Source organism: Pan troglodytes, chromosome 3, assembly GCF_028858775.2.
Source record: "Pan troglodytes isolate AG18354 chromosome 3, NHGRI_mPanTro3-v2.0_pri, whole genome shotgun sequence".
NCBI classification, from domain to species: domain Eukaryota; kingdom Metazoa; phylum Chordata; class Mammalia; order Primates; family Hominidae; genus Pan; species Pan troglodytes.
Window position 1 is genome coordinate 25,469,187 of NC_072401.2, and position 27,886 is coordinate 25,497,072.

The window sequence follows — 27,886 nt, forward strand, 5'->3', positions numbered from 1 at the left end:
GAGTTCTTACCAAAAAGATTGCTAAAGTGGAATGAGAGGGGCTCAAAGTTTTTTTTTATTTCACTATAAGTGCTGTCCCATCTTATCCAATTTTCTTTTTCCTCATCAAAAAGGGGGGGGGAAAAGCATATTACATTTCTAGATGATAAGAGTAAATGCTGTACTCTTTTCTCAGAAATTACAGGCTTTAAGATTTTTTTTTAAATGGCAGAATGGGCATGTCATGCAGTTAGCCAATAAATGCAATCCCTGATTAAAATGTGAGTTCTAAAAGTTTGAAAACGTCTAACTATTTCAGTGCTTTTTAATTTCAGAGCTCTGAGCCTGGCTTTGATTTGTTTGTTGATTTTTCTTGGTCCTCTCTTGTGAGAGCTAATGCTACATTTATCTTAGTTTCACCCACCACACCTTCACAAACTTAAGTCAACAATTATATGTTCAAAAATCTTTGTTTTCCCTTTGAAACTGGATGCAAAAAAGAAATCTCTCCTGTCGGTGGAGACAGCTGTGAATGAACGAGGCGCCTGCACATAAATCTCCTTAAACTTTTTGAATAGCTGCTTCTCTTTATCCCACTGGTATATCTGAGAGAATGTATAGTCACTCCCCAGGGCCAGGTAGTGATTATCTTTAAAAGAAAAAGGCTGCAGGGTCATGGCCCCCCGGGATGGAAGAGCTTGGATCTCCACAAACTGCTTACTGTTCCACCTCATGACCCGGGAGTCCCCGATGAAGCGGGTAAGGGAAAGGTAGAGGGTATTTTGCATTCGGAAGCTCTTCACAGCCAGTACATCCTCCATGTTGGGGATGTCACCATGGGGGACAAACTTCTTAGAGCTTTTATTCCACTGGAGGATGATGGGGACCTGGGAGCGGCTGGACAGGATGAGATGCGATTTTCCATCGATATCAACAAACTCCGCATCCGTGTCCCTGAACCACTCGTGCAGTGACTGGTAAGAATAGAATCCTTTGCTGTTCCATTTATAAACTGTGGACAGACCAGCCTTCGAGCTGTCTGCGATGACAAAGAACGTCTCGTCGTCGATCTGAAACAGCTCGATGTCATTGGGCTTGGAAATGCGAGAGACCTCTATGTCTTGGAATTTGACAAATTTGGTCCAACTCTCGTCGTATTTGTAAATGTGAGAGCCACCGAAGAGCTGGGCTACCACCACAAAGACCTGATCATCGATGAGAATGGCCTTACAGCCCACGATGGACTGACCTGTGCTCCAAAACAAAGGAGAGGAGATTAGTGCAACTACAGCTAAAAACGCATCTCCGCTTGTACTCTTATACACTGCTGGTGGGAGTGTGAAATGGCACAGCCACTATGGAAAACAGTATGGTGGTTCCTTGAAAAATTAAACATGGAATTACCCTATGAGCCAGCAATTCCACTTCTTTGTATATACCCAAAATAATTGAAAGCAGTGACTCAAAGAGATATCTGTACACCTAATGCTATAGACCAAATGTTTGTGCTCTCTTCAAATGCATATGATGAAACCTCATCTCCAATGTGATGGTATTCGGCGGTGGGGCCTTTGGGAGGTGATTAGGTCATGGGAGCAGAGTCCTCAGGAATGGGATTAGTGCCCTTCCAACTCCCTCTGCCCTTTCACCATATAGACACAGCAAAGAGGTGGCCAGCTATGCAGTGGGTTCTTGCCACATACCAAATCTGCCAATGTCTTGATCTTGGACTTCCCAGGCCCAGAACTATGAGAAATAAATTTCTGTTGCTTATAAGCCACTCAGTCTATGGTATTCTGTTGCAGCAGCCCAAACAGACTAAGACACCTATAACATCATCCTTCACAATAGCCGAAAGGTGGAAGCAACCCAAGTTGCTTCAATGGACAAACAGATAGACAAAATGCGGCATATACATAAAATGGAATATTATGCAGCCCTAAAAGGAAGAAAATTCTGACATATGCTACAACATGGATGGACTTTGAGGGCATTAGGCTAAGTGAAATAGCCAGTCACAAAAAGACGAATACTATATGATTCCACTTATATGAGGTACCTAGAGCAGTCAGATGCGTAGAGACAGAAAGGCAAAGAGTGGTTTTCAGGGGCTGTGGGATGGGGGAAATGAGGAGTTGTCATTTAATGGCACAGAGTTTCAGTTTTTCAAGATGAAAAGCGTTTGGACGTTAGTTGTACAACACTGTGAATGTACCTAATGCTACTGACCAGTATACTAAAACATGGTTAAGACAGTACATTTTGTGCTATGTGTATGTTGCCACAATTAAAACAATTTTTTTAAGTTGTTTAAAAATGTACTTCCGTAGAAATGGCTGAGTGAGGTCTTCAGGGCCTCTGGAGTCCTCAGAGGCAGGCATACAATTCAGGAAACTCACTAACGCACCAAGGGAATTATCATCATGCTTTTAAATAAAGCTACATTAATTAGCTTGATTTAGCCATTCCACAATGTATACATATTTCAAAACAACATTTTATACACAAATAAATAGATACAATTTTAATTTGTCAGTTTAAAAAATGTGTATCCTTGAAAAAAAAAAAGTATTTCCTGATTCCATATGGCAGAAGGAGGCAGTTAAACAAGCTTCTCCTGGGGTGGTGGGGGGTTGGGGGGGGTAAGGGATGATAAAAAGGCAGGAGTGAGGTTTCAGAGGCAGGAGAAAAAGATTTCTGAGTGTTCTTGAAGACATTTGGGCTCTTTTGATTTCCAGAGCTAAAGGAAGCCAAGTGGAGGCAGAAAGAGTAGGATTAAACCTTATGACACAGACCAGGTGGCCTAGGGTTCAAAGCCCAGCCCCGCACCTTGTAAGCTTTCTGACCCTGTGCTGGTTAACCCAACTCTCTGTGCTCAAGTTCCTCATTCATAAAATGAGACTGAAGATGCTGCCAGCACTGATCTTACAAGTGACTATAAGGATGAAATGAGATCATTCATGGCAAGCGTTTTTAGCATGGAGCACTGGCACCTAGGGGGTGATTGATCATTAGTGGCTATCATTATTGAACAATTGAAGCAATTGTCACTATAATCACAAGACCTTGCCCCTTAGTGCCTGCCCATAGTGGGCATGCATAAATATCTAAAGAAGGAGCAATAGTCTGAATGATCTAGCTCAGACGTCATAAAACTAAGACTTTGCAGAGACAGGGGACCATTTTCCATGGTGACTCTCCCCTCTGGCTCACCTCCCACCATCCCTTATCACCCTGCACCCAGATGCCCCCCAGACCTCCCCATTCCAGAAGACCAACCACTAAGCAAAGGACCACCTACGAGACCACTGATCCTCCATCTAGATCACTCGATTAAAGGTTATTTCTTTCCTTTAATTTTCTAGGTAATTTGGACCAAAGTGAATTTGGCCAGAATCCCAAATTCTAAGGATGATTCCATTTCTAGCCTAAGGATTGGCTTTGGGGGCTGACACTGGGTGGTTTTCAGAGTGGCATTTACTTTTCTCTTTCACCATTCTGGTCTTCCTGCAAGGACCTAATCCCTTTTCCTTGTTTAAAACTAATTATTGCATTGTTTTTCCCTGAGGATATGTGTGTTAAATGTTTACCAGAGCAAATTTTGAAAATACTAAGAGGTAAAACTTAAGAAGTGTGTAGGTATGACCAGGCACTATTCTAAGCACTTTACATGCATTTACTTATTTAATCCTTATAACAACTATATGAGGCATATACTGTTCTTAGCGTCATCATCATCCCCATTTTGTAAAGGGTAAAACCGAGGCACAGAGAAGTTAAGTAATTTATTAAAAGTCACATAGCTAGTATGTGGTAGAGACTTGAGATTTAAATTCAGATAATTTGGCCTCAGTCTATACTCTGATACCAAAGAACCAAAAAGCACAAAGAAGAAAATACAAACCAGTTGTACTATAAATGTGAAATAACACTTAATATCTTGATATATTATTTAATTTTTAATCTATGCACATATTCAAGTATTCTTTTTTTAAAAACTGGGGTTTACGTTATCCATAGATATTTTATAATCTACTTTTTTTTCACTTGGCGCCCATGCTGTGAACATTTCCTCATATGGATGATTCTTCAACAACTTGATATTGACACTACACACAGTATCCCATTGCATGGATGCACCATATTTTACTTAATTAATGCTCTACTGTTGGACATTGCAATTATTTCTAGCTTTTCCCTATTGTAAAATAACGTTTCCTTTAAAATATTGTTAAATAACGTTTTGATACCATCTGGCAGTGTTCTCAAGTGTAAGAATTGCTGGGGCAAATGTGGTGCACATTTTTGAGCTTTTGGGTTTTAACTGCCAAGCTGCTCTTCAAAAGTGGCATTGATTTCCACCCTGCCAGCACTAATTGAGAGTGCAGGCTCCTCGTCCCCTTCTTGAGCACCTGGCTATGGAGGCTACCACCCCCTAGAAGTGTCCTAGAGGTCTGCCTGTCACAGCCAAAGGACCGCGTGAAACAGAAGGAATTCCCTTCCCGGAGATGCTCTGTAACACACTCTGTCCAGGTTAGCCATGGAGTTGTCAGTAGCAGACAGATCACTGTGTGTGTGTGTGCGTGTGTGTGTGTGTGTGAAGAGGGATTACAGGTTGGAACATACTTAGCCTACAGAAATCAAAAGGCGAACAAAATAAACCAAAATTGAGAAAGCCAAGATGAGACGTAGAGAGAACAAGGGGAAGTGAACCTCAGGGTGAACATGACCATGGGTTTGTCTCTCTCCCCTGGTGCACATGGACAGCTGGAGCCATCCCTTTGGCAACATGGTCACCAGGCCTGCAAAGGAGGAAGTGCATGGATTGAGAAAATCCTGCCCTGCCCTTGTCAACTTGGGGACCACCCCATGGCCAAACAAGATGTCAAATAAGGTGTGCACAGCACAGGGAGGGAGAATGGTCCACATTTACCTTGTTCTTCTTGAAGCAAGTAGCACTAGGGCAGTGTCCTTGCCTACCCACGTGTGCTATAGGGCTTTCCCTCATGCCAGGCTCAATGCCAGCTACCGAGAGACAGCTCCTCTCCTCCCTCCATGAAGTGATCCCCCTTCCTTTTGTAGCACCACCTTCTACCTCCTTCAGGGAAGTCTGCTGGTCTCTGCATTCCCTACGCTCATGCAAGTTGTGGAGCAGTTTTAATGGAAATCAAAAAGGTAGAGTCTGTGGGGGGAAAAAGGAGGGTTGCTCCTATTTTACCCCCATTAAATCCTTATAGTATTGGCCAGGCACGTTGTCTCACACCTGTAATCCTAACACTTTGGGAGGCCGAGGTGGGTGAATCACCTGAGGTCAGGAGTTCAAGAACTCCAAGGCCAACATGGTGAAACCCCGTCTATACTAAAAATACAAAACTTATCCAGGCATGGTGGTGTGTGCCTGTAATCCCAGATACTCGGGAGGCTGAGGCCAGAAAATCGCTTGAATCTGGGAGGTGGAGGTTGCAGTGAGCCGAGATCACACCACCGCACTCCAGCCTGGGTGACAAGAGTGAGACTCTGTCTCAAAAAAAAAAAAAAAAAAAAAAAAAAAAAATCCTTACAGTATTTCCCTGAGTCCAATATTATGCTGATCCCATTTTACAGATAAAGTGGAAATTCCTAAAATCTCCACTTTACAGATGAAAGGGGCTCATGCACATTAAATCACTTGGCCATGGCCACCAGCTAGTAAGGGCCGGAGCCAGGATGATCAAAAGCCAGTCTGATGTTGGAACTCATTTCTTGGGCTTGGTGGTGAAAAGAGGAGCCGGGTGGGCTTCATGTCATGCCGCCAAGCTGTGGGATGATTCAGAGTTGGAGACTGAGGGGCTGAGGAATCTTTGGAAACTAACAAGGTCCAGCAAGGCTCTGGCCCCAGCCACACCCACTCGGATTGCACTGACTTCCTCCCCACCAGCTCTGTGGCCTCCGTTTGGTCCAGGCCATACTCGCTTGCCTGGGTTCCGGATTCTTGCCATAGCCTCTTACCTAGCCACTGTGCTTCAACCTTTGTGCCCTCACTCTAAAAGGCTATGTTTGACCCGGTAGCTGGACACAATCCAGCCTCTTAGCCAGGTACCTGCATCCTCCTGCCTCTGCACAAAACCCTCCATGGCTTTGCAGGACATTCAGAGGAAAAGCCAAGTCCTTCCTAGGACCTGTGAGACTCCATGATCAGCCTTTCTGACTTTGGACTCATCAACTGCAACTCCCCCCTGGCTCATTTGGCTCATGCCAAACCATCCCCCTGGATGTTCTTCAAACAGGAAAGATGCTCTCCTGCCTCTACCTTTGGACTTGCTGCTCCCTTTGCCTGGAATGCTCTTCCCCCCTCTCCATGCGAACCAATCCCTGCAATCCCACAGGTCTTATTCAAGTAGCACCTTCTTGATGAGGCCTCTCCTGGACCCTCTACCCAAGCCTTCAAATCCTCCCACACACAGTACTCCACATCTTCCTTCTTCACTTTATTTCCCCTCCTTAGCACATTTCTGTCTGATGTGTTTTTTTAAATACTACCATTATTTTTACAATAATTATTACAAGGCGAATATTCTTTCTTATTGTCTCTTTCTCCCATTAGAATGGGAACTCCTGAGGGCAGAGGTTTTTTTGTTTTGTTTTGTTTTTTTGAGATGGAGTCTCACTCTGTCACCCAGGCTGGAGTCCAGTGGCACGATCTTGGCTCACTGCAACCTCCGCCTCCCGGGTTCAAGCAATTCTTCTGCCTCAGCCTCCTGAGTAGCTGGGACTACAGGTGCATGCCACCACACCCAGCTAATTTTTGTATTTTTAGTAGAGACGGGGTTTCACCATACTGGCCAGCTTGGTCTCAAACTCCTGACCTTGTGATCCACCTGCCTCGGCCTCCCAAACTGCTGGGATAACAGGCATGAGTCAACATGCCTGGCCAGAGTTTTATCTAGTTTATTCACTGCCATTTCCCCAGCATCAAGAACATGCCTGGCTCAGAATAAGTGTTCAAGAAATCTTTGAGAATGAATGAATAAATTTAAGAATGCCACCAGCTGCAGTATATCAGAAGGGCAGGAGTTCAAGACCAGCCTGGCCAACATAGTGAAACCCTGTCTCTACTAAAAATTAAAAAATTAGCCGGGTGCGGTAGCGGGTGCCTGTAGTTCCAACTACTCAGGAGGCTGAGGCAGGACAATCGCTTGAACCCGGGAGGCGGAGGTTGCGGTGAGCCGAGACTGCGCCACTGCACTCTAGCCTAGGCAACAGAGTGAGACTCCATCTCAAAAAAAAAAAAGAAAAGAAAAGAAAAGAAAAAAGAAAGACAGGGCTGTCCTACCAAGGTCAACCTGGGAGAGAAAACCAGTGGGGTACAACCATGAGAACCCTGGGCTCAGCCCTGAATAAACAGTGGGTGACTGGACATGCCTAAGCCTTGACCTCATCATTTGTAAGGTTGTGAAAAGGATGGCAGCTTTGAGAAGCGCCCGCTCTGTGCACTCAATCCTCATAGCATCCACATGAGGCACATCCACTCCCCATTTCCCAGATGAGAAAACCAAGCCTCAAAGGCTTGGTTCTTCCTAGACCACGGCAGAGTTGGGAGTACAATCCGTGTGCGTCAGTTTTCAAAACCTGAGCTCTTTCTAGTATGTATGCCTCCTCTCTCTAAAGAAGAGAGCTTTTGTCCTCTAACCTATGGGCAGATGTAACTCCAAGAGCTGTTATGAGCTTCCAATGGGATAAACTAGGCTCTGGTGCCTCACAGGCTCACGGCCAACATCGGCATTGGAACTTGTTCAAGAGCAAAGCTCAGCCAGGCACGGTGGCTCAAGCCTATAATCCCAGCACTTTGGGAGGCCAAGGCAGGAGGATCCCTTGAGCTCAAGAGTTTGAGACCAGCCTGGGCATCATAGTGAGACCCTGTCTCTACAAAAAACAAAAAATTAGCTGGGTGCAGTGGTGTGTGCCTGTAGTCCCAGCTACTTGGGAGGCTGGGGCAGGAGGATCCCTTGAGCCCAGGAGTTCCAGGTTGCAATGAGGCAAGATTACATCACTGCACTCCAGCCTGGGTGACAGAGTAAGAGACTGTCTCAAACAAAAAAAAATCAAAAAAAACAAAAAACAGAAAACAGCAAAGCTTCACTCTGTTCCCATCTCCTACCAGAGAGGAGGAGAAAAGGCAGAGAGACCAGCTCATCCTCCCCTCCCCTATCTTCCATGTCAGGACAAAGGGGGAAGCACAAAACCACGTGGACATGGACTCACTCCCTCATCTCCCTTGTTCTTGGCTTCCACAGCAGGTTCACCTGTGCTACTCTGTGCTGAGTCTGCACTTCCAAGAGCGTTACTCTCCGGAAGGTGAGCTCAGCACGGGGAGGCCAGATGGCCCGACGGTGGCCAGCTCATCTGAAATGGCATCCTTGGACCATCCGATGTACATCTCACACCGAGATACACTGTGAGATAAGGCTCATTAGCAGCTCTCCCTGCCTCCCCACATCCCTGTACCTGCTGGGAAGCCACTTGGTGCTTGGGAGACTCTTAGGAGCCTCCCAACCCAGAAATTCTACCTGAATATGCTTCTTGCTACAACAGTAAAACGCTGCTGTAAGGCCACATCAGGAACCTCTAAAGGAAACCCTCTCCTGGAGTGATAATTAGACCTTTGTGGCACTGTTTACACAGTATTGTTATCAGATTGCACGTTGATAAATGAGGAGTCTTTCAAAGGTTATTTCAAAAGCAAGTAGACAGTCCACATTTAGTAGGGCTAAGGCACTGGGATCCCACGATGGCACTGAAAGAAGCGTTAACTAATTCATATCCCAAATGCCTAATTTAGGGATCCATTTATTCTTATTTCATATGTACTTACTAAAAGAAAGCAGTGATCACTAGGACTTAGCAAAGGGCACTAGGAACAAACTATAGGGTATGTGTGTGTGTGTTTGTTAGCATATTAGTTAACAATCAGCTTAATGAAAGTCAAAGCATCATTTAGCTGCTACGAAGCTGGTGCAGACTTGGGCTCCCATACTGCTCAGGACAAGGGATTCTCAGTGTGACTTCTCACCACTACTAGAAAATGCCTCCCACCGCATGCAACCCGTAAATGATCATCAATAATAAGCAGGATCACTACCTGAGGTTTCCACTCTCTCAGTAATGGACCACACCAAGACAAAAACTGGAGAGACCCAGAGGGTAGGCTGGGACGTTTTCCCCAGCTCTAACCAGGTTAGAGAGCTGAGCTCTCCCTCAATACAGAGGACATTCCTCCTCCCGCAGGCTTGCCGCAATGCTGAAATTAGTTCAACACATCTGATCAAAGCCACAACACACCTGTAATGTTGTCATAGCTCCGGAAATTCATTTCAATGTGGTCCCACTCCAGCACCATGCAGTTCTCCATGCTGGGCTGCGCGATGGCCACGTACACATCGTTCTTGGAGTTGAACGTATCCACTGAAACCGACTGGTAGGGTAAAGTCTGATGAACAACAAAATCTGGGAATGGGTGTTTAAAAAGAAAAGCGTTCATAAAATCTCCTGCAGGGATTATCAACCACCATCACCTTTCCATCATCACATCAGCTCTGAAAAGGACTGGGGAGGAGGAGGAGGACAGGAGAGATGCAACACAAACATCACAGCGTATTTTACTCTGGGACATTCCAGAAAGAGTCCTGGCTTGCGCAGGATTCTCAGACAGAATGCACAGTTTCTACTACAGCTTCCTGTGGAGAAACAGCTTCCCGAGTTTGGCTAAAGGATCTCAGAGTTTTAAACATATTTGGTGAGACTTGGCTTTCAAAGGGGTAAGACGGACAGGAGGCTGCACAGCAACATTCTCAAAACTGCCATGCAAATCACTCTGTGACAAGTGGGGGCTGCGGTCCAGTGAGTTTGGAAAATGCTGTACTTCCAGCTCTCTCAGAACAGCCCCCGTAGGGAAGAAGTCTGTCTTTTGTTTGATGTGGTGCTTCTCAAACTTACCTGACCCTTTATCTCCAGTTCTTATAAACCCTAGCTCGGGATTACCTGTCAGCAGACAACCCCACTGCACGTTCAGAATGAATGGTACACTCCCCAAATGGCACACTGAACATTGGAAACCAAACCAAACCCTCTGCTATGGTCTCAGGGGTATTATGGTTCCTACCCACTTAGCCTAGCACAAAGTGAGTGCTCAATACATGTTACCTTTTAGAGGTGCCCCTCCCTTCATTCTGGGGGCAGGGTAGGTGCTTACTGAATACTTGTTGGCTAAACCACTGTGAGGGGGCTGGCCTTGCTTCTCAGCCCACTCTAAAGACTACAGGGGAGGGGACGGAGGCTGAGTGGTATATGAAGATGTGGGGAGAAGGAGGAGAAAAGAGGCTGCCTCTGCAGCCCAACAGGCAGGAGGTGACTGAGGGAGAGTGTGGACAAGTGGCTCTAGTGGACGGGGTACCTTCCCATCCCCAAGTCCAGAGCAGAACATCCTGGTGAAGGGCTTCTGATTCACGATTATTTCAAAAGCAAGTAGACAGTCCATATTTAGTAGGGCTAAGGCACTGGGATCCCATGACGGCACTGAAAGAAGCACTTTTAGTTACATGACCTTTGGCAAGACAATTGAGCCTCAGGTTCTTTTTTCACCTGTAAAATGAAGGTGGTGTCTATTTCATGAGGTTGCCATAAAGACTAAATGCAACGGTACATGTAAGTACATACTGCAGTGCTATGGTGATCACTCAGTAGTTGACATATGCAACAATGATAGTATTCAGTTGCCTACTTGAAGACTTAGGGAAGAGTCATGGCTCTCCCTCAATCCCCTCCCACCACCAAAATAATAGTTGCTTGGTCAAAGATAAATAAACAGAAAAAAGTGAACCTCTGTTCACTCCTGTTGGCACTGGCAGTGCCAACAGTGTAGAAGCCAGAAAGCGTGTGTTCACTGCACAAGACTTTGCTGGTTTCTGTGTTCACATGTAGACAGAGAAAGGGGAAATGGCAGCAGTCATCATGTGCTCCCTTTTCTGGGGATATAAAAGGACTTGGAGAATACAGCTGCTTTCTTTTAATTACAACCAAGATGGCTATAAACTCCTCTCCTACATCTCCGGTTGCATTCGACTACTCCGAGTCTGCCAAAAGTTCTAAGCACTCCCGTGATGCCCATAACTCACTCACCTCCTCCCTCCCATTAGCCTCCCTACTGCACTCTGAATTCTCAGAAACATGAGCATTTGCTTAAAAAGGCAGGCTGTTTAAAGTGTAGACTAGAAAGTTTCTGTGTTTATTGAAGAATCCCAGGATGAAAAGGAGTTGTCACAGTGCAGAGCATTTTACAAATCTAGCCTTTCGTGGCCCTGTTTTAATCTATTTTCCCCATATAGTGGTTTCATAATATTTCCTACATACTGATTATCTGGCATGACACAGATTGTTAAATCATTTGAATTATAAATCTAACTCTTAATAGAAGAACCCACCCCCGCCCCCACCAAAAAAAAGGAAGGAGAAGGTGGAAGAAGAGGAAGAGAAGGAAAAAAGAAGAACAGGGCCAGGCAAGATAGGCAAGATGGCTTGTGCCTGTAATCCTGGCAGCTTGGGAGGCCAAGGCAGGACTGCTTGAGGCCAGGAGTTTGAGACCAGACTAGCTAACATAGCAAGACCTTCTCTTTACTAAAAATTAAGAAAAATTAGCTGGGTGTGATGGTGCATGCCTGTAGTCCCAGCTGCTCTGGAGGCTGAGGTGGAAGGATCGATTGAGCCCAGGAGTCTGAGGTTGCAGTGAGCTATGATTGTGCCACTGCACTCTAGCCTGGATGACAGAGCAAGACCTTGTCTCAAAAAAAAAAAAAAAAAAAAAAAAGAGAGAGAGAGAATGAAAAGAAAATGATTGATGCATATATATTTGTGGGTATCAGAGGACCAGAGGAATTTAAATATCTTCTCCCACCTCCAATTAAATTTACTTCTCACAAACAGCAAAAGCACATTCTTGTGGAAAGATCTCAGAAATACACATATTGATGTGACATCAATTTACTAGTGTTAAAATATTAATGGCACTCTGCAAAAAGAACTGCCACTTCCATTCACACTGGATTAAGTTCATGATGTCAGTGGGACTCTTCCAATTTAGGCCTTGCTCCCAGTGGAATCAACAGATTTTTACATAGCTATTTATAGCACTTGCAGAAAATAAATTATACATGACGCCGATCCTACTGGGAGAGAAACTGCACATTAATGCATTATTTCTCTGTGCATTTTCATCAGCCCTGAAAAGGGGAAGCTAACAGGACAATTAGGATGCAAAATTCACTTCCTCTAAGGAATTTAGTGAATTACCCACCTAACACAGGGAATCATCGGTAGGTAACAGGGACTTTTGAGGTGGTTAAAAATAGACTTGAAGGGGAGGGTTCAAGAGCTGATTAATGTAAAGACCTGAAACAGCCCAATGGTGGCTTTGTGATATGAATTACACCCCTTGGCCAAGGAATAGAATGGTAACAGTACCTTCCTCTCTCTGGGAAAAAAACAGTGAAACAGGAGAAAACTCACCCGTTTTCTGATAATCTGAGTTGAAAAGGAAAACAATCGTATTCAGAAAATGTGCTTCTTTCTAAACCTTTGGCAAGAATACGATCACTGTACCATGAACTCTCGAATTTGGCTTTCCATTTTCCCTCCATCCTCATTTGTTCCCCCGACCCCATGCCCCTACCCCCCATCTAGCTTTTAATGAAGCAACAGAGGCTGAGGTTTGATCTGAACAGAAGATATGAACCCCAAACACTCACAATTTGTTTACCTAGTTCTTACACAGCAGGGCCTATGTTTGGGGGTGGGTCACAACTTTGTTGTACCATTTTTTTCCCGATGGAAGAAACTGTCAGCAAGAGCCTCATCTCTGTTTGTGAGTCTTAAAGGGATAAAACCATAGCACAAAGCCAGAATTATCATCTCCCTCTCACCAGAAAGCCTAGCGCTGACTTTCTAAAGTTTAGTAGGAAGGTTGTTCATGAAGACAAATACTGCATGAGACACAGAAGGCTCTAAAATGTGTTAAGGCCTCTTGCTGCTCCATGTTGGGATGAGGACAGGTTACCTCAGTTCCAAGCTACCACCATTCCAATAACAATTCTCAGAGCCTGGATCACTTTTATAACTATCCTCAGGGCCCTAAGTTCAGAAAATACGTTTTCTTGTAGAAATTATTTCCTATTCCCACGGCCCTATAGCCCATTACTTCCATCAGAGATTAGCAAAGCTTCTCCACGCTATGGCCAGGTGTGAAGAGAACAAGGGAAAATCTGCAAATTTCACCTTGGCGTTTCGAGAACTCTCCAGAGAAAATGGAGAAAAGGTAGTGAGAAGTCTCAGTGAGCTTTAGTTTAGCTTTGGTTTAATTCAATTTAATTAAATTTAGCATTTAATGCCAAATAGTCTTGAATGCCACCTTTTGGTGCAAATGTTATCGACTATGACCTCTGATTTATTGCCCTGGCCCTAAAATACAATAAATTAACCTCGTAGTGGCCTCTGCTGACTGTGGGGCACCTGCCAATTACACAGCTGAATAAGCCCCTATTTGATGATGAAAGGAAAAGTCATTTCTGTGAGATTTCAGGTTGTCTATCAGAAAAGAATAGAACTTGCAGGGTCCCTTATTTACAAACAAAGATACCTAGAGATGATCTTTACTTTCTGGGTTTTTGTTTATTTGTTGGAAGGTGGTAGCGGGGACTGGCCTAAATGTGATATTTCGTTCTTGGAGTTTTGGTGTCTTTTGAGTTTCTGTAACAATTTTCTGTTTCTCATTCCTGCTGCTTCTCCTGACATGACTTGAGGCTTTGTAGATATCAGCTCTCAGCCTGAATGTTTATTTTTATAAATTGGGTAAGCAGGTTTCATACAGCGGCCTGATCCTCCTCTCTCTGGCTTTAGAAGCTGTAGAAACCCCACCTAAGCCTTTCCAATGGAGATACTCACCAATACCTTTGGCCTCATGTTGTGACAGTGGAGGCAGTTAGTATTTTGGTTTTATCTTATAACCTGAAAAATGTATAAACTGAAACTTTGTGGCAGGCCCTGGAAAACAAAATCAAGCTTTCTTTACACTTTTCCCTCAATATGAGCTGTTTCCTTTTGATAACTAGTTGTTAACTTTTATTTTCTATTTTGCCATTGGTTATAATTTACCTAGTTATCTCTTCTTACATGGGACTCTGAAAGTCATTTGTGGGTTTAAAAGTCTGGTGTTTGTGCCAGGCGCAGTGGTTCATACCGGTAATCCCAGCACTTTGGGAGGCCAAGGTGGGCGGATGATGAGATCAGGAGATCGAGACCATCCTGGCCAACATGGTGAAACCCCGTCTCTACTAAAAATACAAAAATTAGCCGGGTGTGGTGGTGCACACCTGTAATCTCAGCTACTCAGGAGGCTGAGGCAGGAGAATTGCTTGAACCCAGGAGGTGGAGGTTGCAGTGAGTTGAGATCAAGCCACTACACTCCAGCCTGGGCGACAGAGTAAGACTCTGCCTCAAAAAAAAAAAAAAAAAAAAAAAAAAAAAATTCTGATGTTTGTTAGTTAAATGTCCAATGAACATCTTCCTAAAGCAAAAGAACAGTCTCAACCGAGTAATTTAGGCCTCCCTGCACTGGCCTGCTACGAAACCTAGATTGATTTGAAAATGTTCTCCTGCCAAACCCACAAGTTTATACTTTGACTTAAGAAAATGAAACCCTCACAGAAATTTGAATTTCGTAAAGAAGCAAAAATAAAGCCAGGGCAGTTAACAAAAATTCTCCCAAACTATTGAGAGATTTTCCTTACCACATCGATTCATTTCTTTAGAATGTTTAAAATTTCTCTAGAACAATTTTGATAAACAGTTCTATATTCACTTTTCCCCACTCTCTGTTGACAGTGTAAAAGAAAGACAAAGAGATTATTCTAAATATCCGTGTCTGATGAGATAGGCTCTGAATACCTGTAGTTGTGCATTCATAGTCAAAGCTGGTCACGTCATTTAGCTTCTTTTCCTGATACTCTGGTGGACCAATACACAGCACATCGGAAACTGTGGAATTTGTCATCTTCAACCACAGGTATAGCCACTTGGCTTTGCAGTCACATTCAAATTTATTACCCCTCAAATCTCTAAAAATCAAAATAAAACACAAACACATACAAAGAGAAATAGATGTGTCTGACATGTTTTGGTAGTAACACGAAACGCCAGAATTATTAACATCCTGATATATTTAAAACCCCCTAAAAATGGAGTTTAAAAAATTTTGTAATTAATATCTCCTGTTTCTTGTATCTATCATTGACTTTATTTAATACTCCTCAGCACCTGGGAATTTAACTGAATAACTGTATAATGTCCAGAGAGCTCTCAGCGAGGACATATCATCTCTCCAAATGCTCTCGTCTCCACGCCATGCCAGAAATGGGAGACATATGATAGAAGAGCAGCCCCCAACAGAGGTTCTCATAAACATAAAGAGGATATTGTAGGAAGACAGTTTTCACAAACACAATTGAAACTTCAAGCTCTTGTTAAAACTACGTCCAGTAGGCCAGGCACGGTGGCTCATGCCTGTAATTCTAGCACTTTGGGAGGCCAAGGTAGGCAGATCACCTGAGGTTAGGAGTTCGAGACTAGCCTGGCCAAAATGGTGAAACCCCATCTCTACTAAAAATACAAAAATTAGCTGGGGGTAGTGGCGTGCGCCTGTAGTCCCAGCTACTCAGGAGGCTGAGGCAGGAGAATCACTTGAACCCAGGAGGCAGAGGTTGTAATGAGTGGAGATCATACCATTTCACTCTAGCCTGGGCAACAGAGCAAGACTACATCTAAAAAAAAAAAAAAAAAACCACTACATCCAGTAAGAAGCAACGCTAGAAGATAAAGCAGGTGAACGTGCCATCTCAGGGAGGTGATCTCCCACCCAGCAAGTGTGATTTACCATTGGCCTCATGGTGCTAAGTATAAAATGGCAAAATCCAACACAATACAAACTGTATGCTATTTCCCAGGATGCACTACTTTGTTACAGATTTTTAGCCACAGCATAAAAGAAATGCATAAAAGAAAGGTGAGAGGGGATTGAAAGACATGATTAACTGGGGCACAATGACAAACACACATAAACTAAATTTCATTACTTACAGTTCAATCAGAGAGTCTAAATCACTGAAGACATCCCTTGGTAGTGCTTTTATGTGGTTATTGGCCAAAGAACTAGAACAAGAAAGTCACATTGCAATGTGATTATTATCTCATGCCCTGTCACTCTCAACTCCCTTCAGATAAAGCTGTTGACTTATAGCACAGCTTTGGTCATCAATACTGAGATAGAGAAACGAGCTTAGTTATGCAAATATAACATAAGAGATGCTGGATTATAATATACATTTTCTTTCTTTTTTTTTTTTTTTTACAAAAAGCACTTTTTAAGCTCTTTATGTATATGTGCTCAACCTCAGATGGCTTCCCATGTTTCCTGGAATCAAAGCCAAAGTTCCTTCGGTGGCATGCAAGACCCTTTATTGCCTGACTACCTCCACTCTTGCTTACCTAGGAGACCCCATCTCATCGGTTTCCAACTACTCAGTGGATCTCTGATCCAGCCACACTGGCCTCCTTGCTATTCCTCCAACAGGTGAGGCATGCTCCTACCCTCCAGGCCTCTGAACTTGGTCATCTGCCTGGAATGTTCTTTCCCCAGCTATCCATTTGGAATTCCATTGCCTCCTTTGGGTCTGTCCTCAAGTATCACCACTTCTCAGGCCTCTGCACATCTCCCTTCCCTGTACCACCATCATTTGGCACACTACATATTTTAATTATCTATTTGTTTACTGGCTGTGTATTCCCCCTCTACATAAGCCACATGAGGACAGAGATTATTGTCTGTCTGTCCACTGCTCTATCCCCAGTTCCTAGAAAAGTGCCTGGCACACAGCAGGTACTCAGTATATCTTTGCTGAATTAATGTATTAAGCACCAAAGTGTGAGTGATAAAAGAAGATTTACAGTCTTGTCCCAAGAAGTTCCCTAATGGTCCATCTAAGTGAATTCTATTACTCGTGATTCTAAGAAAGGACTCAGTCAATACTCCTTTACATAAAGAGACTCAGCTCTAACCTTTAAGAATAATATAATAAAATCTCAACCGATCAGAATGTGTAGGGAATGATTGACTATGATCAATTTCATTTTCACATTAATAAAGGTTGACCCAAAACCATTTTGCATTTTTGCTCTTGGTGTTAAAGATCATTCTAAGACATCTTAGTCCACACCCCACCTCCAGGAAATAGACTAGAATGCACAGCATCAACTCTTTCTCCGATGATTCAGGATTTTGCAGTGCCCTATCATCATCCTGTGAAGATGAATGTCCACGGTGCAGGGCTGTTGATGTAGAAAGACGTGGAGTGTTGAAATGATGTACACTGAGTTTGTGATTTCCCCAGGCACTGCACTCTAATGTGAGTCAGCCAAGAAACTGATGCCTACTTTTGTTTTCTTTTACACATATGAATGCAAACAGCAAAACATATAAACGACTAACATGTAAGCAATTCAGCCCCAACCAATTTAAGATATCTATGAAATGCGTCTTCTGTATCATCATAATGACCCATCCCAGAAGGATGAATTAAAGAAATGAGTCTCCCTACCTAGAGTCGGTTAGCTGGACATAGTAGAAAGCTTGGAGCCCAAATATTCTTGCTTCAGGACACCAAGTTAATATGGGGAGACCCATAGTTTCTGAATTATGCCCCTTTCTATCTAGGTGACCACAAATGGATTTAAATAAAATTTCATGTACTCTTTTACCTTTCTTTTCTAAATGATGTATTTGTACATTTTTAACTGTGTTGGAAAATAGGCTGAATATGTAATCAGACTGAAGCTACTCTGAAAGAGATTTGGGAAATTTTTAAAAGGGGGGTGTTCATTTTGATTTTTTTTCCTGGTCGATGGTCACTTTTTCTGGAAAGTAAAGTACAACAATGTTTTAGCTAATTAACATTATTAGCTAAAAACTTCAACTAATTGAAAGTTATTGTATTGATATGATAAGTATATACAGAATGGTCAAAGCCAAAAAAAAAAAAAAAAAAAAAAAAGCAGAGTGTTTAGCAACGTTCCAAGTATTCAATTTAGATTTCAGAAAGCAGAATTATTTAGATGGATTATTTACCCCACTCACACTAAGTGCTTAACACCTGCCTTTCCACTTCATTTTGTCTACAAATCATGGCACTTACTTTATTTCTAAAACTATTTAACAGTTCCCTGTCCCTTGGGCTTCATGGGACTGCTGGAAACAAATGTTCTAGATTTTAGTTACAGATTGGCACAGCTCCTTCAATGCTTTGAAACCTGATCTGTGTCTCTTTTCCTATGCATGTGAGTCTGTAAGCATTGCAAAAGTTCATGGAAGATAAAAATCAGCTGCTTAACTTCAACAAGCAAATTCCAAATAGGAACTTCCGTAAGCACGGGGGTGAACTTTAGAGACCTGGTAGCTTCTCTTTTCTTAGAGGTTTTTAGAAGGGGAGGGAGGTGAATTGATTCATTCTTTACACAGTATATTAAATGCTTGAATTACTAAATGCATCTCCTGCCTAGAGGAGTCAACTTTAAAAGTCGCCTGGCCGGGCGCGGTGGCTCACGCCTATAATCCCAACACTTTGGGAGGCCGAGGTGGGTGGATCATGAGGTCAGGAGATTGAGACCATCCTGGCTAACACAGTGAAACTCTGTCTCTACTAAAAATACAAAAAATTAGCCAGGCGTGGTGGCACACGCCTGTAGTCCCAGCTACTCGAGAGGCTGAGGCAGGAGAATCGCTTGAACTCGCGAGGCAGAGGTTGCAGTGAGCGAAGATTGCACCACTGCACTCCAGCCTAGGTAACAGAGAGAGACTCCATCTCAAAAAAAAAAAAAAAAAAAAAAAACAAAGCCACCTGACTTGTCCAGAAGTAGAGCACATATGGGAAATCTAACTCCATTAAGAAGCCATCCATCAATTAGCAAATCAGAAAGTACGTCCTGCTGGCTTAGCCCTGTGCTAGACACTGGGGGAAGAACAGAGCTAAGGGAAGATCACTAAAAGTCCTGCCCTGCAGGAGCTTCCAACGTGCTGGGAGATAAAACGAACACCCAGGCAACAGCACCAACCAGTATGGCCACTGTAGACAGTAAAGTGCTGGCTGCATGAAGCCAATGGCAGGAGGGAAGAGGAAGATGGAGAATGGCTTAACTGGGGAGATAGAACTTAATCTGGACTTTGAAAGAAAAGGCAGATGAGAGAGAGCAAGGGCAGAAGAAACAGCATCCCGGGCAAGGGAAAGGATGTGAGGAAAAGCAGTGGGATGGGGTGGGGGAGCACCGAAAGCTTGATGTTCTGAAGACACTCAGAGAAATGAGGTTAGAGAGCTGAGGAGAGGCTTGACTTGTAGGCTTGACCGCGGGGTGGTCCTACTCACTAGGATGAACTGGTTCTTCTCTAACGCATTCCATGCTCGCTGGACCCAAGTGCAGGACTCCCTCGCTCCCTCTGTGTTTGTGTTCTCTGTGCATAATACCACAGAAAAGGAGGTGCCTCTTGTACACATGTACACATGATAACAAATGAAACAAATGCATAAGCATGCACACAGGAACACAGTTATGTACACTCATGTATATAAGTCCATGCACCCGAGGACACTTTGTACACCTGCACAAAGATATGCAAATACCCGCGCATGATACCTGCTTGTTCACACCCTCCTGCTGATGGAAGAACCACAGCCATCTGAGCAAATGAAAGTTGCCATCTGGGCTAACTCAGCCCGTCACATGGGCTTTGCCTTAGGTTTATAATCTGCCCAGAGCTTTTGCTCAAATATAAAGCCCTAATTCCTGACTTCTGGGAACCAGACTCATCTGGCCACAGCTGTTCCTCTTCAGACACCCACAGCTGTCTCCTTAGTAGACTCTGTCTGGCCACCCAAACTGCCAAAGATACTTGACGGGCCATGGAGGAAGTTGGGACTTAATGCATGGAGGGAAGGAATTATGTTGATGATGATGATGATGATGATGATGATGATGCCAGTTATGCCTTGAGCATTTACCATGGGTAATGGACTAGATGCTTTGCAAGCAAGCATTAACCTTTTATGTACAGCAATCCTATGAAATCAGTATAGTTATCCCTATTTTAAGGAGGAGGAAATTGATCTTAGACAGTTAAACAATATTAATAAATCATGGCCTTGAGATTTAAACCCAAGCCTATACGACTCCAAGCCCACAATTGTAGTCTCTACAGGAATTTGGGGATTTGACACTTAGGTTGAATCTGAAAAACAATAAAGGCTTTTATAGGAAGAAATGAAGACCTAGGACATTGTCCAGTATCAACTATGCTGACACAGATGTTTCGGCCTCCCATGTCTGCTCCCTCATCTCCTTACCCGATAGGCTTTAACTTAGGCAGAGCCTCTACTTGTGGGCGTTCCAGAATCAAGTGCTTGCTTGGCCTATTGACAACCCCCTTTGCCAATATCGGGGCTTGATGTGAATGGTTTCCTCATTAGATGACTATGTCCACACTGTACCAGTCAGGGTTACACATGCTGAAGGTACTACCATCCCTGCCCAACACTTCCAGTCAAAACCCTCCAATTTTCCCAACTGTCTTTATGGCAGGCAGGCTGACTACAGAGATGAGACATGTTATCTTACTCAAACTCAAAATATCTATCATGCAAATGGGACCTGGTTCCTGGCTAACGAATTACTCCTACCAAGATAATGAGCATTTTTACATTTTCATAAACACAGCCACTATTTTTTCTAGTTTTATAAATTTTATACATTTGCTAAGTGTGTGTACTTGCTTCATTTTTATATGCCAGTTTCAAATCAATTTCTTTAATTTTATCTCCAGAAAGCTCTTAAAGAAGCAGAGAGCTTAGTTGAAACCACAGATTAATCCAATATAAAACAAAAAGTGATTTGCATTCAAATGAGAGGAACCATGAAAATGTCTCTATTCCACTTTGTCCTAATTCTGATCCAACATTCCACCTAGTCATCTAAGCCTTGGTTCCAAAATCTGTAAAATGGGGACTCACAGATTATTATGAAAGATGAAGAAGAGAAGGCTCACTAAGCACCCAGCCCTGTGCCTGGTGCCAAGCAGGTATAAGACCCACAATGATTTCCTTCCTGGCTGGGTGCAGTGGCTCACGCCTGTAATCCCAGCACTTTGGGAGGCCGAGGCAGGTGGATCACTTGAGATCAGGAGTTCGAGACCAGCCTGGCCAACATAGTGAGGCCCCGTCGCTACTAAAAATACAAAAATTAGTCAGGCATAGTGGTGTGTACCTGTAATCCCAGCTACTCGGGAGGCTGAGGCATGATAATGGCTTCAACCCAGGAGGCGGAGGCTGCAGTGAGCCGAGATCATGCCACTGCACTCCAGCCTGGATGACAGAGTGAGACTCCGTCTCAAAAAAAAAAAATTTCTTCCCATCTCCTCCATCAAGCAACACAAGTTCCTCACACCCCAGGATGCTCCTTAATTCCCACACAGTCATGTGGCCTATAACTGCAATTCAGGTTGATAGAGATGATAATAAAGACAAGTATGTGCGTACTCACAATGAGCCAGTGTCTGACTGACAACATAGAAACCTCTTGAGTAATCTAGAAATTCATTTCCTTCAGGGACGGTTACAGCCAAGAAACAGAGAGGCTCCAGGAAACCAATCTTACTCCACATATTAGAGGACTTACGATACTTTTCACAGGACTTACAGGTGAGTCAGGTCACGGAGGCCACGAAAGGCATTTCTTGAAATGGTTTCTATTTTGTTCCCTTCAATGAACCTAAGAGGAAAAGTTGTATAATTAAAATGAATTTTCTCTCCTTAGTATCCCAAAAAAACTATGTTGGTAAGCTTTCAGAATAAAATCTAAAAGTATTCCTGAATTATAAGAATTGATCTCTGAAGACTAGGTCAGCTACACCAAATTCCATGTGGTAGCAGGATGTATGCAAAAATGCGTGCACGGGAGTGTGTGGTCTGCACTCCTTCCAGAAGTCACATGGAAGTCTTCAAAGAATTCTGAGCTGGCAACATGGGTAAAAACATCATGGGGAGAAATAAAGAAGAAAGCACTATACAAAGGCAAGAAATTCTCATATCTCTGCAAGACTGGAGCACTTCCAGACATTTTCCCTACTCAATCCCACATTTCACGGTGCCTGGCTATTCATACTTCTGTTAATGTCACTGTCCCTTGAGAGGGTTCCCTTGTTTTACATCTCCACATTAAAGTTTTTTGCTGGGGGAGAGTTCTATCAAGCTTGGTTTTCAGCAACCTTGAGTTTATCGTGTCCTACACCATCTAGTCACCAAGCAAATGGGTGACAAGGCAGGAAAAGCTCAAGCTCTCTAAGCTACTAGGAAGTAGGAAGTATAATGAAGTTGAGTAGGAACCAAACTTCTTTCTCTGTACTAAAACCCCACAGGGTTGGCACATGGGATCTTGCAATAATACCACTGGCCATGCTTTAAGGTCGTTGTGGGAAATAATTGATGTGAATTCACTACGACTATTCTCTAGGCTCAGGGAGAACTAAATTTTAGTTACAGCATTATATTAAGTCAAATATAAGAGGGTCTTTGATGAGATGCTCCATGGTTGGGGCTTTGAAACACAACATCATCAACGAATTAGTTCTTGATTCTTGCACTGAGAACTCACTGATGGTTTTTAAAACTGAGATGTCTTTTCAGTAATAGACTTCACCATAAACTGATGAGCTAACTTCCTCTCCAATAACCTTGATCATAAGATGAACTATCGTAAGAGAAAACTCATAGCTTTACAACTGCTACCTCCATTGGCTATGTATGTGCTTTGATAGGCCCTAGTCAGATTTAGCATTGCAGTCCTGCTACACTTTCCATACTATGTATATGATAATATCAGAGTATTATGTGAATACACATATTATGTATACTCTGGAGAAAGAATTCCTCCAGGAACATCTTTTCTCAAGACACAAAGTCAGCAGAGAGCTTTCTTATATCTAGGATGTGTCTAGAATTCCAATACCTACCTGTTGAACTCAGACAAGAAAATGAGACAAGGCTTTAAAAATCCCTCTGAATGCTAAGTGAGGATATCCCATCTGATAGCAGGATTAACATTATTACAAAGTTACCAAAGACAAGGATGAAAGAACTTAAAGGGGAAAAAAGACATGAAAGGAAGAAAAGGCAGAAATCAGAACAAGGGCAAAGCTCATTGCGAGGGGAGAAATGTGCACATCAAAAAAGGGAAAAATGACCTTTTTTTAAGGAAAAAAATAAAATAAAATTAGACCCTCGGTAGCAATTCATAGGAGATACTGCAAAAGAGATGTAGAACAGTGAGTGAACAACATGAAGTTGTACCCCCCAAATAGGGAGGCTTTCTTAAAAATAAGTAACTCTCAGAGCCCCGCAGCTCTATTTCTGGCTGGTCAGCAAATCCATGCCTATTTATGAGAGGTAAAAATATCCAACGCAACTTCCAATTGTGCTTACTACATGACAAATTAAATGTCAGCAGCGAATGAATGACTATCTCTCCTTCTTTGTTTTGTCTCTCCCTCTTTGTCTCCAGCCTCCTCCTTCCCCAGCATGTTTGTAAGCAAGTAAACTATAAAAGGTCAGTGCTGAAAAGAGAATGGGGTGTTCTCCAGTTTCTCCACCCCTAAACCCTTGCAGAGATGCTGTTCCAGCACAGAAACCAATCCGGAAATTCTACCAAGATACCGAATGTTCAGCAAATAGACAAAGCACAAAACTTACAGGTATTCAAGATGAAAAAGTCCAGCAAAAGCATCATCCCGGATGATCGTGAATGAGTTAGAATTCAGCAATCTGAAAGTAAGAGACAGATTCCAATGCAGAGATGTAAAACTTGAGTCACATGGTAAAGCCATTTCTCTTTCCCTTGCTACGTTTTGATCTGTGGGCAAACATGAGCTCTTCTTAGCCTAAGGAGACCACATTTGGTTGTCAAAAACCTGATTCTCACAGCCTGCTCTTAGAGACGATGGCAAGTGGATTCCTTTTGACCAGATTTTCTTGTCCTCTCCAGAACTCTACTCCTTTCTTCCCTGTGTGTCTCAGTAAATATGATCTGATAGCTGTGACTTTAAAACACTATAATGCTCAGCATGACTAAACAGCCAGTGAATGCTTTATGGTACACAAGCAATCATAAAATTAGAGATCTAAAAAGATCTAATCCAAATCTATTTTTACGAAAATAAAAGCCCAGAGAAGCTAAGTGACTTGACCAAAGTCACGCAGCTGGACCCATAACAATAGTTAAAAAAAAAAAAGAAGTTTGTTTAAGAAACTTTCAGAAGACTGTTACTATGTAGTTTTCTATTTGAGTCATCACCCAAGTCTACTGGCAAAAGAATACCTAAAATTGTATTTCTATTATATGAAAAGTATATTTTAATAGCACTGCAACTTCTAAGAGGCCTCAGATTTTAAAATGTTAAGTGTAATGTTAAAAGTAGGCATATAAGATTTCAAGAACAAAAGTATCAAGAGTATGTTTATTTAGGATGAATAGTGCTCTCCTATATTCCATTTATCCAAATTTTTCTATAGCACATTGCTTGTTTTAATTTCAGTCTCATCTCAAATTTAAGAAACCAACACAGATCAAGAGAATGAGGTGTGTACTCTTACTTTGCCTGTCACTGGATTGCTTTTGAAAACTGCTTTTTGGACATTTGTTTTCATCAGCAAACATTACCCAGCCTGGGTTACAGGGCACGACATGAGCATCACCACAGGGACTTGAGCATTGCTCACAGAGAGGAGATGGGATGAGGAATAGTTAGGAGTGTGGGCTTTTGGCCCTGGACTAGAATCCTGGCTCTGATTTGGGACAAGTTAGTTAAGTTCCCTGAACCTCAGTTTCCTTATCTATCAAATGGCATCATAAGCATGCCTTCATCATACCGATGAAGTGATGATGAAATAAAATTACGCACGTAAGTTCATAGGATGCTGCCTGACTGGTTTAAGTTCTCAGCAAACTAGAAACACTCCTATTTCCAGAGTAACATTAAGATTTTTAAATGAAGTCTTCTTTTAAACTGAGGTGTTTGGGAAACAGTGCATTTAGGTGACTTTCAGGTCATGAGTCAATGCAATTACCTCCCCATTTACTAGATCTGGGTGTTGGGATCCACAGTAAAGTCTCTGAAGAAAACAGGTATCAAACTAAGCAAAGAGCTGAGCAGGGAGCCTCAGTGCTTTGCTGGGGACATCACAGGGTAAATTAACACCAAGAGGCAGCCATGGTCTCCTCACGGAGCTGGGGTACTTTAGGAAGGGCTGATACCAAAGAGGCAGAGACGGCCCTCCAAGGATGGCACCTCAGGGCCCCCCACTGTGCAGAGGGAACTTCTCATACTCACAGCAGCTGCAGAGAAGGCAGATGGGAAAACATTCGGTCCTTGATTTCTGAAAACGTCCCATTTACCAGGCTCCTATGGGCAAAAGATGAACAAAAGTAGGCCTAGGTTTCTTTTAGGAAGTGCCAGGCAGAGCGACCTCTGCCTCCACCTGTACTTCAAACCCTGACTCTCAGGAGTGAGGCATAGCACAGTTGCCCAGGATCTTCCCCGGGGTAGGAATAAGAAGAGACAAGCCACTTCCCAATGAATCAGATCAATATGAAAACTAGTCTGAATAACAGAAACCTTTACCATCAGCTCCTTCCACAGACATTATCTCGGTCAGTTTAAATCAATCCCTTCACTTCCTTTTCTTAACTACAGGAGGTCCTTGCCTGAAAACGGATAATCGCTTCACCTCTGCCCATGATTCTGTTTGTGTAGACACAGCGTTGTGTTGGCCTATGAAATGCTGGGGTAGGATTAAGCATTCCTCTTGGGAGCCCATCTCTGAAAGACAGTCAGAGCACTCCTGATTAAATGCAACATGAAAGCCCTGGGGAAAAACTCACAGACACCTGAACTCCCCTGTGTGGGGAGAGGCAGTACCATCTGCCAGATAAAACGGTCAACCAGGAGGCAAGACGCTTGGCTTTATTTCTGCCCCCAGGTCCCCATCCTTTCTGGCCACAGCAGGATCTGAATACATTATTTCAGAATTCCTTTCAGTTGGCATGCAGATCACTTAAGCAGCTGCTGGTCTGAAGGATGTAATAAGGGGAACTCTAATTTCTGGAATCCTCCATGTCACCCGACTTAGCAACATTAAGAATCAAAAAGGTCCTCTGTTCCCACCAGCCAAACTCTTCTGACTTTCTATAAATGCAAATGGGAACCCCCTCACTCCTGGGTCCAGGCCCCTACAATTTGCCTTGGGTGGGAGGCTGGGGAGCACTGGACACAAGAAAGTATCTTGAGCACAAGAAACGTCACCCACCCCGGGGATTCCCTGCCTCCACCACTCACTGGGCACCCAGGCATATTGGCCTGGAACAAGAGAGTGGTGATAGCAGGAAACATGTCCTAGCAGTAAAGATACAGCCCAACAGCCCCTTCCACTGCCCTTGTGAGAGCTGGTCATTTGGCTTGAGTGGCCAGGTAAGGGCAGGATGAAAGCACCTCTCGGCAGGTGGATACCTAATGTGAAGCCCTTTCCTGTCAGTTCCTCCTGCTGAAAAAGCAGCCAGCACAACTGTGTGATGGAGAAAGGAGGCAAGAAGCCCTCCTGACCTCAGGGCAAGAAGAAAGGCTGACTTCAAAGCACTTGGCCACTGGGCTAGGCGCCCAACATGCCCCAAACCTCTGCCCAGCCTTCTGTTACCCCTCTTCTAGGCCACGTGGGGCGGCCCCTCGCCTCCCAGAGCCTGCAAGCCTTGACCTCGACTTTTTGCAACCTGCAATGTGGAGAAGTCGGGAGGAGGCCACGGGGTGAACATTCGCCCCAGACCTGATGTGGGGCAGTGAGGCCTCACCCTGCCCAGTTTGCACTCAGTCAGGTCGTGTTCAGCTGCTACTATGCACGCCCCTACACACACAACTCCAACCCGCAAACACACACACACACACACGCACACGCCCTCTCAAACTTTAATGCACCCTTGAGTCTCCCGGGGACGTCAAACGCACACTCCAGGACTCCACTCCAAAGACTGCTTCAGAGCAGCCGGATTCTGCATTGGCACAAGCTTCCGCAGGTGAGTCTGATGCAGGTGGCCCGTGGGCCACACTCTGAGAAACGCTGCCACGGGAACCTGTCTGGGTTCCCAGATTCTGGGGCTCAGGTTCTCACCGTCCTCCCCGGGGCCAACACTCCACCCAGGTCCCCCACACAAAGGCAAAGAAGGGGCCTGGGGAGTGGGTCAGGGTCGCGCTGCCCCGGCGCCAGAGGCAACTCCCTCGCGGCGGCGGACGCAGGGTGGGGCGGGACGGGATGGGGGCTGGAGGGGTCCCACTCACAGGGAGCTGATGTCGCCCGGCACGATCCTGGGCACCCAGGAAGAGCCCACGCAGATGATGGACTCCTTGGTACAGCTGCAAGTGGCGGGGCAGCGCGCCAGCCGCCTCACCTGCGCGCTCCGCGGTATCAGGCACGCGGCGCCCAACAGCAACAGCAGCAGCCCGAGCGCTCCGCAGCCGCCTCTCCGCAGCGCCATGCCCGGTCCCCGCTCCCCGCCCGGGCCCCGACCCCCACCGCCGCGCCGCGCGCTCGGACCCGGCGCCGCTGCAGACGCGGGCGCCGCTCGCTGCTCTGCCGCCGCCGCTGCTGGCGAGGAGTAGGGAGCCGCGGGTGTGGGAGGCCGAGCCGCAGCCGAGCAGCATGCTGGCCGCCACCCCCACTCGGCGCCCCCCCACCCGAGCCCGGGCTGC

General features: G+C 44.3%; 1 protein-coding gene across 1 annotated transcript; it reads right to left on the reverse strand.

The window, feature by feature from the left end:
- Positions 1-410: 410 nt before the first annotated feature.
- LGI2 (leucine rich repeat LGI family member 2) lies at positions 411-27,672 on the reverse strand. The gene is made up of 8 exons (NM_001044378.1): positions 27,476-27,672; positions 25,481-25,552; positions 23,844-23,915; positions 21,796-21,867; positions 16,138-16,209; positions 14,950-15,119; positions 9,298-9,462; positions 411-1,228 (listed from the first exon to the last, which is right to left on the reverse strand). Exons 1-8 carry the CDS (start codon positions 27,670-27,672, stop codon positions 411-413), a joined length of 1,638 nt encoding a protein of 545 aa, NP_001037843.1.
- Positions 27,673-27,886: the final 214 nt, after the last annotated feature.

What these genes read in the sequence shown, in the direction of transcription:
- LGI2 (NM_001044378.1), bottom strand. Translation starts at nt 27,672, where the DNA reads ATGGCGCTGCGGAGAGGCGGCTGCGGAGCGCTCGGGCTGCTGCTGTTG. An exon ending in CTCCGTGACCTGACTCACCT is followed by an intron (nt 16,210 to 21,795) that starts GTAAGTCCTGTG and finishes TTCTTGTTCTAG; the next exon opens with TTCTTTGGCCAATAACCACA. An exon ending in GAGCTATGACAACATTACAG is followed by an intron (nt 1,229 to 9,297) that starts GTGTGTTGTGGC and finishes TTTGGAGCACAG; the next exon opens with GTCAGTCCATCGTGGGCTGT.